Source organism: Zingiber officinale, chromosome 8B, assembly GCF_018446385.1.
Source record: "Zingiber officinale cultivar Zhangliang chromosome 8B, Zo_v1.1, whole genome shotgun sequence".
NCBI classification, from domain to species: domain Eukaryota; kingdom Viridiplantae; phylum Streptophyta; class Magnoliopsida; order Zingiberales; family Zingiberaceae; genus Zingiber; species Zingiber officinale.
The window spans coordinates 69,841,988-69,857,619 of record NC_056001.1 but is presented as its reverse complement, the minus strand read 5'-3'; the positions used below and the strand labels follow the sequence as shown (position 1 = coordinate 69,857,619).

Sequence of the window (15,632 nt, the reverse complement as noted above, 5' to 3'; positions counted from 1 at the left end):
CTTGCGAAGAAGAGCTCAACAAAACTCAAGCACCAGAACAGCAGCTCTGTAGCAGAAGAGAAGAGGAAGAAGTAACCGTGCAGCAGCAGCTCTCGACCCCTTTATACCTGCGAAGAAGACAGCGAAGAAACTAGCCGTTGCGTCGCAACGGCTAGAACCCTGATCGGTCTAGGGACCGATCAGGCCCTGCTCTGATCGGTCCCCAGACCGATCAGTCAGTGCACAGAACCTTCTGTGCGTACTCTGATCGGTCTGTGGACCGATCAGGCCACAGATGGATCGGTCCACAGACCGATCCCTACTCTTGGCTTTCATTCAGCGACATCGTCTCCTGATCGGTCCCCAGACCGATCAGCCTGTCTTTCTTTTCGCCTCTGTTCGCTTGCTGATCGGTCACCAGACCGATCAGAGCAAACGTCTGTTCGATATCTGATCGGTCACCGGACCGATCAGAGCAAACAAGTATCACTGAATCGGTCCGGTGATCGGCCCAATCCAAGTCCTTAGTTTTCCAAACCAATATCCGGTCAACCTTGACCTATTGGTACTTCATCCCTAGCATCCGGTCACTCCCTTGACCTGCTAGAATTCCTCACCAAGTGTCCGGTCAATCCCTTTGACCTACTTGGAGTTTCCTCAACACCAGATGTCCGATCATCCTTGATCCATCTGGATTTTCCCTTGCCTGGCTTCACTCACCAGGACTTTCACCTGGCTTCACTCACCAGGATTTCCACACTGCCTAACATCCCAGTTAGGACTTTCTCACTGCCTGGCTTCACTCACCAGGACTTTCCCACTGCCTGACTTCACTCACCAGGACTTTCCACACTGCCTAACATCCCAGTTAGGACTTTCCACTGCCTGGCTTCACTCACCAGGACTTTCCAACTGCCTAACATCCCAGTTAGGACTTTCCCAGTGCCAAGTCTCCATACTTGGACTTTTCCAGTGCCAAGTCTCCATACTTGGACTTTTCGCGTGCCAAGCTCCCTGCTTGGACTTTTCCGTGCCAAGTCTCCATACTTGGACTTTTCCAGTGCCAAGCTCCCTGCTTGGACTTTTCCGTGCCAAGTCTCCATACTTGGACTTTTCCCGAATCAGGTCAACCAGGTCAACCTTGACCTACGGTTGCACCAATAATCTCCCAAACATCTATTCTTGTCCCACATCAAGAATAGAACTCTCTCACGAGTGTCAAACATCAACATGCAACACAACTAGGTCAACCTTGACCTAAGGTTGCACCGACAATCTTCCCAGGTCAAACATCAAAATACAACTCGAGTCACGTCAACTCGAGTCGGGTCAACCAGGTCAACCTTGACCTAAGGTTGCACCAACAATCTCCCCCTTTTTGATGTTTGACAAAACCATAATCAAGTTAGGTTAAACCGATAACCTTAACTCAGGTTTTCCAATGTTCTTCCTTGAACATTCTTTCCAAACTCCAATATTCTCCCTTGAACGTTTCTCCCCCAAACTTAGGTTAACCCGATAACCTAACTTGGGTTCCCCAATAATTCTCCCCCTTTTTGACACACATCAAAAAGAAAAAGGAGGGTATCAAGGTCAAGAGTTTCTTCCTAATGAAAGTCCCATACCTTTCATTTGAAACTCTTAATTTCCCCCTTGATACTAAACTCAACAATCAACTTAGTGATAATCCCATATCACTAATCCTTAAAAGTCTTTTGGAGTAAAAACTCCCCCTAAAAGTCAACTCCCCCTTGATAATTAGGTAAAACTTCCCTAAAGGTCAACTCCCTTGACCATTGCACCAACAATGTCTTGGCGAGTTTCAAACCTTTAGAAATCCACAAAACCCAACTTCCTGAAATTTCAGACTAACTGAAAATCGAAGCACGCGATCGGTCCCCGACCTATCGAATCCCCTGGATCGGTCCCCGGACCGATCCACGCTGCATCTCATCGATCTCCACGCCGATCGGTCACCGGACCGATCAGAACTTCCTGGATCGGTCCGGTGACCGATCCACACTCTGAGATTTGAATTTCCTTCCGAAATTCGAAACTCCTAATAAATTCCAGAAAATTCCAAAATCATAAAATTTTGAGGATACACCTCATACCATATACTATCACGGAAAAATAATTTTCTATGAAAATAGTTTCCATTTTTCAATCTTGATACAAAGTTCAAAAACTTTGAAATAGTTCAAGTTTAACTCAACTTTGTATCATAATGTTCAATGATGAATGCTATCAATAGGAAAGCTTCATCAAGGTTTTTCAAATCAATTTTAAAATGCTTTTAAAATCATTTGAATTTAGGACCATAATCTTAGGGCTAGATGTACATGACTTGTACACAAGCTTTCCCTATGATCCTCCATTTCTTGAATTAGGCTCATCTAGGTACAAGAACTATGCACCTTGATCCTAACTCATGATCCTAATATCTCACACACATCTAAGGTGTATCAAACCACATTCAAGTCAATTTGATGTGAGATATGGGTTAAGGTCAACTTAGGCTAAGTTCTCATGCATTTTCTAAACATCAATTTGATCTCAATATCAAATTATATGTTTGTCCTTAAATCAATTTTATTGATTATAATGCAAAAGATGATGGCATGGCATATAATGATATCATAAGTAAAAACATGTGTCAATGTCATGATGTCATGGCATAAAGTTTGAAACTAAACTAACACATGACATATAATAACCTAAGCATTATCATGGCATTTCAAATGATCATAAATTAAATATGATGTCATGACATGGCATATGGCAAACAACCATGGTAAGTTAACACAAATAAAATACCTAGATTACCTATCTAAGTATCCTTAATCACTTAGCTAACTTAAATTCTAATCCTAGATTGCCCATATATCCCTAAGAGAAAACCAAAATCCCAATTATGGTATTTCTCTAGGTTTTCTTAAATTTTGCCAAATAAGATTAAAATCGATATTTTTCAAATATGGCACAATTTACTCTTCAAGGAGTAAACGATAATTCCTTTTCATTTTCAAAGGTTCACAAAACCTTGAAAATGCTCCTTGAGTGTCAATTTCCTCAAAGTTGGGTTAACTACCCTTCTTATTGGAGTTGACACTCTCTAACCCATCTATGGGGTAGAGAAGATGTTCCTAGGAACCCAATACCTATTTGAGCTCATTGGGTTCACTAAATATTCACTAGGGATGACTTCCCTAGCAACCCTCCTAATGACCCTCTTAGGCTTTGAAGCCTTGGTCATTTGGGTCTCGTCAAGGTCAACTATAGGGGTGACTCCCCTTGTAACCTTGGTAATGGTCTTCCTAGCCCTAGGTTTTGTTCCATAATCGAATGGAACATTGTGGTAAGTGGGCTTGATCATTTGGGACTTAGGTTTGTGACCCAAACCTTTCTTGTCCTTGGACTTGAGATTTTGACTCTTAAACCCTAGAGATGACTTCTCCATGTTTTTAAGAGCCTTTTCTAAATTATCAAGTCTTGACCTCAAGACTTGATTTTCTCTCTCTAATACCTCAAGTTTTAATTTGTCATTTTCTCTTGAGATATTCCTAGGCATGTGTCTAGTCTTCTTGGGATTTCTACCTAGGTTTTCCTTAACTTTAGAGGCGTTAATCCTAGGGTTGATATTTCTAGTGTTATCCTTACCTAGGCTAACATGTTTAGCTCCTAAGCACATGTATTGGTTCCTAAAGTTAACATGCTTATCATTATTAACAATTGCAACAAAACTACTAGCATGAGTTTTATTAGAATTGCAATAATGAACCTTAGAGGTTACCTTAGGGTTTGCCTTAGCTCCCCCTATCGTTGTGCCCGGTCTCTTGCCCTTGTGAGGTTGCCTCCCCCTCGGACAATGGCTCCTATAGTGTCCCCTTTGCTTGCATTGGAAGCACACGATGTGCTCCTTGCCCTTGCGTTTCGGGATTCCGGCTTCCTTGACCTTTGGCGCCGGTGGAGTCTTTCTTACCCTCTTTGGACACTTACTCTTGTAATGTCCATGTTCCCTATACTCAAAGCACATAATGTGCAATTTACTTGAACTTAAAGTGTTTGAGTTACCTAGGGTCGAGGATGGATGGATGCTCTCTTCTTCATCCCTCCCGGAGGTAGAAGCTTCTTCTTCGTACTCCGATCTTGAAGAAGAACTCACCTCCTCTTCTTCTTTAGATGTTGAGTAGCCCTCAACTTCTAATTCCTCACCTTCATGATGTGAGCTACTTGATGACTCACTTGTCTCCTCTCCATGATTTGAAGTGGAGCTCTCCTCATGGAGTTTGGCCAAGTTGTTCCACAACTCTTTAGCATTATTGTATTCACCTATCCTACACAACACATCATTAGGTAAAGAGAATTCAATAATTTTCGTTACCTCATCATTGATGGTTGATTGGTGGATTTGCTCCTTCGTCCACTCCTTCTTCTTGATAGGTTTTCCTTCCTCATCCATCGGAGGGGAAAACCCTTCTTGTACACAAAACCAATTTAACATATTAGTCCTAAGAAAATACATCATCCTTACCTTCCAATATGTGAAGTTGTCGTGAGACTCGTAGAAGGGTTGAATCGTGACATCTTCTCCATAGAGATCCATCTCTAGCCCGTGCTCCCCCGGGTGTTGATCCGTCGAAGAGCGACCTCGCTCTGATACCACTTGTTAGGATCCTTTGTACGACTAGAGAGGGGGGGTGTGAATAGCCGACCCCAATCTTTCGCGTTTCTTCCTACGAAACGTGTTAGCGCAGCGGAAAATACAAAGAAACGAAAGAGAAGAAATCAAACCTTAACACGAGGATGTAACGAGGTTCGGAGATTAGGGCTCCTACTCCTCGGCGTGTCCGTAAGGTGGACGAGTCCAGTCAATCCGTCGGTGGATGAGTCCCCGGAGAACCGGCTAATACAATATACTCCTTGTGGGTGGAGAAACCTCGCCACAAACGTTTGCAACAGCAAACAAAGAGTACAAGAACAGCAAGAAAAGAAATACAATATGAATACAATAGCACTCGCTTGCCTTCTTGTCGGCTGGATGAAGCAGCAACTTCAAGCGACGCCTACAACAGCAGGAACCCAGCCAGAAGCTCACGCGAAGCTTGCGAAGAAGAGCTCAACAAAACTCAAGCACCAGAACAGCAGCTCTATAGCAGAAGAGAAGAGGAAGAAGTAACCGTGCAGCAGCAGCTCTCGACCCCTTTATACCTGCGAAGAAGACAGCGAAGAAACTAGCCGTTGCGTCGCAACGGCTAGAACCCTGATCGGTCTAGGGACCGATCAGCTCGCCTCGATCGGTCCCGCATCGACCGTCGGTACGTAACCTTCATGCGTACTCGATCGATCGTGGACCGATCTGATGGATCGGTCCACGATCGATCCCTACTCTTGGCTTTCACGACATCGTCTCCTGATCGGTCCCGCACCGATCAGACATAACTGATCGATGCGTGGACCGATCACCGCCTTTCTTCTTTCGCCTGCTTGTCGATCGGTCACCGATCGACAAGAATCGAACAGAGCTTCGATGTCGATCGGTCACCGACCGATCGAGCAAACAAGGTATCACCGGATCGGTCCGGTGATCGATCCGAGCTTGGTTTTGCCCAAACCAATATCCGGTCAACCTTGACCTATTGGTACTTCATCCCTAGCATCCGTCACCCTTGACCTGCTAGAACTCCTCGCCAAGTGTCCGGTCAATCCTTTGACCTACTTGGACTTTCCAACACCAGTCCGATCATCCCCGATCCATCTGGATTTTTCCTTGGCTTCACTCACCAGGACTTTCACCGCTTCACTCACCAGGATTTCCACACCGCCTAACATCCCAGTTAGGACTTTCTCACCGCCTCTGGCTTCACTCACCAGGACTTTCCCACTGCCTGGCTTCACTCACGGGACTTTCCACACCGCCTAACATCCCGGTTAGGACTTTCCACCGGCTTCACTTACCAGGACTTTCCAACCGCCTAACATCCCAGTTAGGACTTTCCAACGGCCAAGTCTCCATACTTGGACTTTTCCGCCAAGTCTTCATACTTGGACTTTTCGCGTGCCAAGCTCCCTGCTTGGATTTTTCCGTGCCAAGTCTCCATACTTGGACTTTTCCAGTGCCAAGCTCCCTGCTTGGACTTTTCCGTGCCAAGTCTCCATACTTGGACTTTTCCCGAATCAGGTCAACCAGGTCAACCTTGACCTACGGTTGCACCAATAATCTCCCAAACATCTATTCTTGTCCCACATCAAGAATAGAACTCTCTCACGAGTGTCAAACATCAACATGCAACACAACTAGGTCAACCTTGACCTAAGGTTGCACCGACAATCTTCCCAGGTCAAACATCAAAATACAACTCGAGTCACGTCAACTCGAGTCAGGTCAACCAGGTCAACCTTGACCTAAGGTTGCACCAACATAAAGAACATTTAAGTCAAGAGGATAAGTAACATTTATCAAGATCCTTTAAGTTCATGCAATAAGATGTAGTCGATAGAAGTAGTTTTGAGTGCCTTCTAATTAAAATTTCTTTGTATGCAAGTAATTATGTTTATTATAGAAGTGTAAGAATGATAATTTGTATATTTATCTTGGTTGTTTATTTAATAATATGTTGTTGATTGAAGTAGATTCGTTTTCATTTATTTATTATTTGTCTTTGGTATTAAAAGATAATAGTTTAAAACCTCTTGTCCTTTGCTAAGAAAGACAATGCTTTTTTATACATTGTGAAAGTGATGTCTTTGCTAAAAAAAGACAACGTTTTTTCTATGTTGTCTTTAAAAAAGACAACACTTTTTATGCGTTGTCTTTAAAAAAGACAACGTTTTTTATGTGTTGTCTTTGCAAAAACCGGCAACGCTTTTAAAGCGTTGCAAAAAGCGTTGTCTTTGCTATAAACGATAACGCTTTAAAAGCGTTGTTGTTGAGCAGACTTTTAACAACAGTGCCTTTAACAACGCTTTTTCAGACACAAAGACAACGTTTTAAAAGCGTTGTCTATTAGCTTTTTTCTTGTAGTGTTAGTGCTTTCCCCTTCAGTCTATTTTGAATAGGCGCGTCATCCAAAGAAGATCCTTGCTCCCTATTCACTCGACCTTGTTCTTCTAAAGGAGTATGGAACAACGCCGATGAAAGAGGATCGACGCATCCTCGTATGTATTGGTCGGCTTCTTATTTTACCCCCGAATGGATATGTTTTTCACTCGATCGCTATAGCAAGCTCGCGGTCATGTTGTTGAAGTCGCAGGTTAATTAGCTTGGCACTCTGTCATCGCCTGATGTTGCTGCTCCACCATTTTGGCAGCCTAGGCTTGATCAACATGTCCACCTCCTCCTTTGTAAGCGTCGCCATCGTGAGTCGTCCAACGTCCTCCATCTCCATGTCTCGGATACAGGCTACGTTCCCATAGACAACACTAATATGATCTTGTCCAAAATCGGTGAAGAAGGCTAGCTGGGGATGTGGCTCCTCGATTGACCGTGCGAAGACTTCGCTCCGATCTACAACACAAGAAACGTCAGTGCCGGGCCAGGGAAAGGGTCCCCGGCGTTGACCCGACACTCAAGTCAATCACTAGAACAGTAGAAAGAAGGCGGAGCAATCTAGTAGCAACGAGAGTACAAGCACAAATTACGGATATCACCTACCTCAATCAGTGCATGGACCCCCTTTATATAGCGCTACAGTAGACGACGTACACGCTCCTCAAGGTGCACGCACGTTTTCCCAACCGTCCTATAAAAAGACATGTTAAAAAGTGTCTCTGACACCATATCTTAATAAGACATGTAAATCTTTGACATAACAGAAGAAGCTTCCGTCGTATGAATTGTCTATTGATTATGCCCTGTTGTCAGCGATATTACCTCTCGGAGGGATATTACGAGATATGAGAGGGGGCCACTATTTTGGCCCAGCAGGATAGCCCCTCGGCTGGGACTCCCTGCCCGATTGATCCCAGCAGTTGCTCTCCTCCGTAGTACCTCAATTCAATAGGCTGTGTCTTGCCCGGCCGGTTGATCAATCTACTCAGATGAACTTCCTAACCAATCAAACCCTTCATGCCCAATCGGCAATTGAAGTCGACCTCCGCTCAGCCTATTTTTGGTGAGCCCATTGGTTCCATGGCATTGACTGTCTTGACTTTGACATCCACGTCGGTTGTTGGTCCTGCCTTTGACTTATACTTGATAGGCATCTTTTACCACCGCATCAATCCCTAAGCTCGAGCCCGAGCTTGGCTCAAGTTTAATTTGAGCTTTAGTTCATAAGTTCGAGCTCAACTTGTAATAAAATTAAATAGCTTAAGTTCGGCTAAAAAAATCCGTTTAAAAATTAAATGATATATATAAAAATAATGAGTCTTTTAACGAACATGTTCATGAGACTCTTAATGAACATGTTCGTGAACTCACGAACCAAATATTGTTAAGCTCGAGCTCGACTCCATAATATTTTTGAGTTCGAAATCAGACTCAAGCTCGGCTCGTTAACTTAATCGAACGAACTCGAATGAATTTTTTTTCGAACCGAGTCCCATATAACTTACGAGCCGCTTGACTCATTTATACCCTAGTTATATCCAAATTATATATATATATATACATACACACTTGAACTAAATACTGTTAAACTCGAGCTCGACTTGATAATATTTTTGAGTTCGAAATCAGACTCGAGCTCGGCTCGTTAATTTAATCGAACGAGCTCGAATGAAATTTTTTTTGAACCTAGATCCGAATAGTTCACGAGTGGATTCACTCATTTATACCCTAGTTATATCCGAAATGAATGGATAGATAACTTAAAAAATATAAATATAAATAATAATATTGAATCGTCATAAACTGGGAATCGATCTATAATCGGCGGTTCCAAATCGAAATTATAATTACCTTTGCAGATGAAGGGTCAAAATTTTTTTATCCGTCTAATCGCCAATACGACTTCTATACTTTAATAGCAACAATAAAGGAATCTAAAGACATGATTTTGATAACTGATGTGTGCAATTATATTCTTTTTATTCTTAGAAATAAATTCTTTTATTGAAATATTGTTTTTTTACTTACACTAACTAAATATAAAAAATTATATTAATATTTATTATTTGACAAAGGTATTTAAGATGTTCAGTTGGTGTGTTCTTGGAGAATCATTTATGGGTAACATTTACTCATCTATATGAAGAAAATATTTGACTGTCTGAATGTCTTTGCAGTTGAACTTTGATCTGAATTTTCTAAGTCTTGCAGGAAAGTCAAGTGATAGACGATTTATAATTCACAGCTTCTAATAGCTTCAAACGAAAAGTCGCATTGGTCAAGAAGATCATCCACATTGCATACTAGCAAACTCTGGATGAGAAAGTTAAGTTTAATCGAGTGCAGTGATTATGATTTTGCGATGGAAGTCATGAAGAACACGTTAAATATCCTAAGCGAAGAGGGTCCTAAAAAGACTCAGATCCCTGTCTTTTTGCTGCTGTTCCTCAAACGCAATGCAGCTGGTTCAGCGCTTCGAGGCATGCAAGTTCCGAGAAACTTCTATATTTTTGCTGGAATTAGTTACTCCTAAACAGCTACTCGTTAAAAGATTCTCTGAGTTCGCAATCGCTGTCGTTAGCATTTGACCATTGACCAAAGTTGAGGAACAGAGGCAGAGGCAGAGGCAGAGGCCTTATCCACTAGGGGACGGACCCTTACAATATACATACAACAAAACAGTGTGCGTTGGTCCTTGAATCGGCGACGGAGGGGAGAGGAGGGTTGGCGTTAGAGAAGGTAGCACTCGGAGGGCACAAAAGGCCCCAAAGGAAACTGGCTACGGTACAGATGGATGGAATTTGTTTGGCACAGGGAGGGGAAGGAGGCCTGGCAGAAGGAGACACAGCCCCCTGCCCTGTGATCTGAAGGCCACTCCCCTCCTCGGCATTGCTGCAACTGTTAGACGAATCATCCAACTTTGACCCTGCGGCAAGCTTGGCTCGCATGTGATGTGAGCGGTATCTGAAACTTTTGGTGCGAGTACAATTGCCAGCTCTGTTATTTTGAAATCTTGTTTGCGTTGTGGCGTATGGTGTGTTACACAATTCAATGCCTGGCGAGGCGAAGGGAGGGCAATCAATGCCATTTAACGTGTCTTTCGCAGGAGTGGATGGGTATCCCATCAGCTAGCCATGAGCTATGGGCGCCGGGTTGAAGCTAACAGCGCAGCCAAAAAAACAACAAGAAATAATTATATATTTCACTAGATATTAGTTGATTTGATATGGTCCTCCTGTCTTTCTGATTCGAATTAATAGCAGCAAGCAATTTGAAACAGAAGGAGGGCCATTGCCGTTTTCGGAATCAAACAGAAACAGAGAAAAACACACACATTCACAGAAGGAGGGGCTGGCCTAGACGAAGGCCGACGAGAGTGTTTTATTGTTAGATTCTATTGAATCGGAAGGAAACAAAGCGAGAGATCTCTTCCGGATCACGTGGCCTTATCAACTTGTCGGCATGGCCAGCTCACGCGTTCCCCATTAGCAAACAACCCCCTCTCCTGTCCCTGCCTGACCAGTCAACGCATCGCAATGCACCACACCCACCATATCTGCTGTCTGAGCCTCAGGCTGAGGCTGAGCCAGATGAGGGAAGAAGAACAGAGGGTGAAGGAGATAGATGGATGGATGGGAGATATCCCATCAATCAAAGCTCTTCTCTTATTTTGACCAGTCAATCCTCACTCCATTCGCTTTCACTCTTTCCGTCTCCAGGAGCTTTGACAAATTGAGCGCCAGGCCACTGTTTTCATGCTCGACTTCATTTCCACAACCACCAAACAAGCGTCGTCGTCGTCGTCATCGTCGTCTTCTGTTCTTCTCTCTCTCATTCATTAGTATCGTTTGTTTCCCCTAAACTTTTCCTGTTTTCTCTTTTAAACGGCAGGAATTGATGACCGAAAAATATGCTTTGGCATGGCGTACATAAAGATTCGGACTAGCACTCGCACTCGACGGAGATTAGGCAACTCTCTTTTTCCAAGAAAGAAAAGATCCTCTACAACTAATTTCAAAGAGGAATGAGAGTACATGTATGGAAGTAAAGATGGACAGCTTTAAGTGTACAAAACATAAGTCCTGCTCCAATTAATGCATGGTAAAACAACATACATCTTCTCACTGCATGCATAAATACACTTTTGATTCTTAGATCCGATCATACATACATCTCTGTATATATTTTTTGTATATACATATATCTAGGTGCTATTGCTAGACAATTTTACACTGCAGCCCATGCATGCATTAATGAATTCTGCGACGCAATTATTAATTTGAGACAACTGCATACAGAGAGACATCTACTGCGTCCTAAATAGTCACAGACAGATCCCTCGAAGTACATCTCTCTTCTTTGTACGTATTCATATATTTTTTGGGGCGGACTGGACTGGGACTGGACTGGACTGGTATATGTTTTTAAATATCTCACGAGAAGATAAAAAGGCAAGCAAAGGCGAGAGAGAGCCGTGCTGTGATGGATGACATGCAATAATATTCACGACACATGTTCAACCCGGATCACCAGAATCTCTGCGGTGGAGGCGCACCTTCCGGCCCGCCCATGGCCAGCCCCCGCATCTCCTTCTCTAGCGACTTCCTGATGGAGGTGCCGACGGCGCGCGCCCCCTCCGGCTCGCCGCCGGACCCCAACTTCGAGTTCTTGGTCGGCAGCCACCCGATGATCACAGCCGACCAGCTCTTCTCCAAGGGCAGGTTGCTGCCTCTCAGGGACCCCTACGCGGCCGGCTCAAGCGGCCGCGGCGGCCTCACCACCCTCCGCGACGAGCTCCGGGAAAAAGATGACTCCGGCGCTGCTGCCGCCGCCGGATACGGCAGGGAGCGGCCGCCGAAGGGCGCGTCCATCAAGTGGAAGGAGCTTCTCGGGCTCAAGAAGTCGCGTGGCTCCGCATTGAAGAAGATAGATAAAAGCGAAGGCGCCGCGGGGGACGCAGATGCGAATCTCGACAGAGCAATGCAGGTCCGTTTCCCCATTTTACGATCCAAAAATTAACTTTAAAAATTCATGATCTCATTTCTTTCATGTGGCTGCCAGGAGGATACGTAGAACAGAGGAGCTAGCTCGATCTGGATGCTGCAACATCGGCAAAACGTTGATCAACGACACTAATTAATCTAGCGATATAGTAACATTTTGCCCCCTCTCTCTCTCTCTCTTTTTCCTCCATCTCTATGTTGGTGTTTTGTTTGTTCATCGAGGTGGAGTTCTTTCACTTGATTTTAGGTTAACTGCTGGAACTTTTTCAATCTTTTCAATTCCTAGACATTAGCGGGCTAGCTGATTGTAAGAATTAGTTAGGTCTATGGGCTTTAACTCTCTCATTAATCTGTGTAATTGTGCGAGGAAATTATATATAAATTTCCTATTCAAATCTTGATGACCTGATCCTGAGTTCGGATCGTTGGGAATGGGACTCTTTAATGGCTTCGATCTGGCACCAACAATGTTTGGCCCATCTCGGTGGGAAATAGTGCTGGTTTTGTCTTCTAATTAACTTCAGGTGAGAGAGTGAGAGAGAGAGAGAGAGAGAGAGAGAGAGAGAGAGAGAGGTGAAGAGAAGAGCAGAGCCATCCGTTACGCTTACAGACTGAGCAAAGACTCCATTTTTTTCCCCATATATAAAGAAAAGAAAAGAAAAAGGGGAAAATCAAACCATTAGCTGCTAATCATGCCTGCTGATCATGTGTCTACCAGTTAATTTATGTATGTGTGTGTGTTTCACATGGTTTCTGATACATCCACATCACATTATTCAATTCATTTATGTGAGATGTATAGCTGTTGCATCGGAGACTTTTCTTGTTCTTGCTCTTGATATATATATATACACATTTAGAATTGGATCATGGAAGCAAAGGAGGTAAAGGACAATGTGAGTTGCTGTCTATTGCTCCAATATTCAAAATTTCAAACCTATAGTAAAAAATGAGCTCCGTACGTAGTAACCAAATAATTTGATCGAGGAGATGGTTCATCTATAAATAAATCTCACTCTGATCATGAATGACTTCATGAAAACAAAGCTGTAAATTAAACCACTGTTCATCTCCGTGATGCTGCTACTGCTTCTGCTGCTTCTGCCTGCGTCGCGTTAATTCTTCCCTTTGAGGTATCTGCGACTGGAGACGTTGGCCTGCACTCTGCAGCGTAGCATGCTTCCATGACGCTGCAGTAGTCTTGGCACAGCTCTGTCCTCTGCATGCATTCAATATTCATCGAGTACTACTGCTGATGCATGACGTCCACTCTCGCCAAAGCTACGCACAGCGCCAGAGAGAGTGAGTGTATTCTGCTAGCTAGCTGCATCCTTGCCTCTGCCTCCATGCATCCTCCATGATCTGCTGGATATGTTACTTTCTCTCTTGACTTATAATTTGTCTACTTCCGTCGGATTAATGTCCAATCGCAACGCACGCACAACTGAAAATTGGGCGGTTTGAAAGAGCATAAAAGATGACAGTGGAAATTAAGAAAAAAAAAATAGTTATATTATTAAATTTAAAATTGATATTTAGAAATATTGAGTATAAATTCTTATATAATTTAATTAAAAAAATCTTAAACTCTAAATATAAAAAAAAAGTGATTAAATTATTCTAAAAACTATAACAAATAAATATATATAATCTAACATTCCCTCAAACTCTAAATATATATAATCTAACATTCCTCTCAAATTCACGATGCTACAGCTAGAAGTATTGAGAGTTTGTCAAATAAGAAACGAAAGCGAGAAGCAGAATGTGACTTGGTAAATATATCAGCAATCTATAGTTTTGAAAGAACAAAATGCAATGTGATTATGCCAATTTGAAGATAATGACGAATAATGTGACAATCAATTTCAATATATTTCGTTCGCTCATGAAAAATTGAATTACGTGTAATTTGAATAGCACTCTGATTATCACAATATAGCGGAGTATGTTGATGAAGAGAGATACTCATATTCACAAGTAACCAATGCAACCGAACTATCTCACAATTAGTTGAGACCATGACACGATACTCAGTTTTCGTGGAAGATCTATAAATAATATCTTGCTTCTTACTCTTCCAAGAAATGAAGGAATCACAAAGAAAAACGTAGAAGTTAGTGGTAGATTTACGATCCGTAAAATTACCAGCCCAATCTGCATCAGAGTATGCATGCAGTTCAAGAGATGAAGTAGAAGGAAATAAAAGGCTTTGAAATAGAGTGTTCCGAAGATACATGAGAATACGAAGAACAGCAACCCAATGAACTATAGTTGGTGCATCGACAAATTGACTAACCACATGAACAACATATGCAATATCTGAACGAGTCATTGTGAGATAAACCAAGCTTCCAACAATAATTTTGTACAAATTAGGATCCGACAAAGGTGAACCATCAAATGGAGAATATCGAGCATTAGTCTCAATAGAAGTATCAACGACTTTATTATCAGTAAGACGAGCGCGCTCAAACAAATAAGATATATACTTTAATTGGGGTAAAAGATAACCTTTCGAAGAATAAGCAACCTCAATGCCTAGAAAATAGCGTAGTATACCTAAGTCTTTCATAGCAAAATAATGATCCAACTCAAACTTTAGGGAAGTAATTCCATCAAAATCATCACCAGTAATAATCATGTTATCAATATAAAATAATAAAAGAATACGACCTGCACTTGTACATCTAACAAACAATACTGAATCATGATTATTAGAATGAAAACCAAGCAAAGTAATCGTTGTAGAGAACTTCTCAAACCAAGCACGAAATGCTTGTTTGAGACCATAAAGCGCTTTACGAAGCTGCAAAATTCACCAGGTTAGTGTGAAATACCAGAAGGAGGTGTCAATAAAATTTATGAAGATCACCATTTAGAAATACATTCTTAACATCCATCTGAGATATTCTCCATCATCTATCAGAAGCAACAATAATCAGAGTATGAACAGTTATCATTTTTACAACAGGAGCAAATACTTTCTCATAATCTATGTCATACTCCTAAGAATAACTTTTAGCAATAAGACAAGCTTTGTATCGCTTGATAGATCCATCAGATTTAGTTTTGATCTTATATAATATACCCAACAAGAACCAATAGTATATTTTCTTGGTGGCAATGGAACCAAATTTCATGTATGAGTCTGATGCAAAGTAGTTAGTTCCTCAGCCATAGCACTCTGCCAAAGTGAGTTACAAACAGCTTCTCTATAGGATATAGGCTCAGAAAGACAATGAATAGATGCAACAAATGAAGCAAAAGAATGAGAATAACAAGAGTAAGCAAATTTTGCAGTTTAGTAGACTTATGAATACGAGTGGATTGACGACGGTGGAGAGAAGGATCATCCGTAACCTTAGGAGATGATTGGGTAGTGGCAAAAGGAGGAGCATGTGGAGTGGATATCTTTGTTGGACCACGTTGGCGGCTAGAAGGGGGGTTGAATAGCCCTGTAAAAATAAAAAACAATCCTTCTCGATTTTTCAAATAAACACTTGCATAAATAAAGTAAACAAATAAAATAGGAAAGAAGAGGCAAAGAGGTTTTACTTGGTTACAATAGGAGAGGTTATTAATCCAAGAAAGTTGAA

The 15,632-nt window shown here is 42.2% G+C and overlaps 1 protein-coding gene across 2 annotated transcripts; it reads left to right on the top strand.

The window, feature by feature from the left end:
- The first annotated feature begins 10,581 nt into the window (after positions 1-10,581).
- Positions 10,582-12,428, top strand: LOC122016579. 2 transcript variants are annotated; one of them, XM_042573932.1, is made up of 4 exons: positions 10,582-10,838; positions 10,922-11,131; positions 11,329-12,016; positions 12,092-12,428. In XM_042573932.1, the coding sequence occupies exons 3-4, from the start codon at positions 11,543-11,545 to the stop codon at positions 12,101-12,103; spliced, it is 486 nt and encodes a 161-aa protein (XP_042429866.1). In that variant the 5' UTR covers positions 10,582-10,838; positions 10,922-11,131; positions 11,329-11,542; the 3' UTR covers positions 12,104-12,428. The 2 variants fall into 2 exon arrangements, with proteins under 2 accessions (XP_042429866.1, XP_042429865.1); XM_042573931.1 differs by having other exon boundaries at positions 10,582-11,131.
- The last annotated feature ends 3,204 nt before the right edge of the window (positions 12,429-15,632 follow it).

Excerpts from the sequence above, each read along its gene's own strand:
- LOC122016579 (XM_042573932.1), top strand. The coding sequence starts at position 11,543 with ATGTTCAACCCGGATCACCAGAATCTCTGCGGTGGAGGCGCACCTTCC.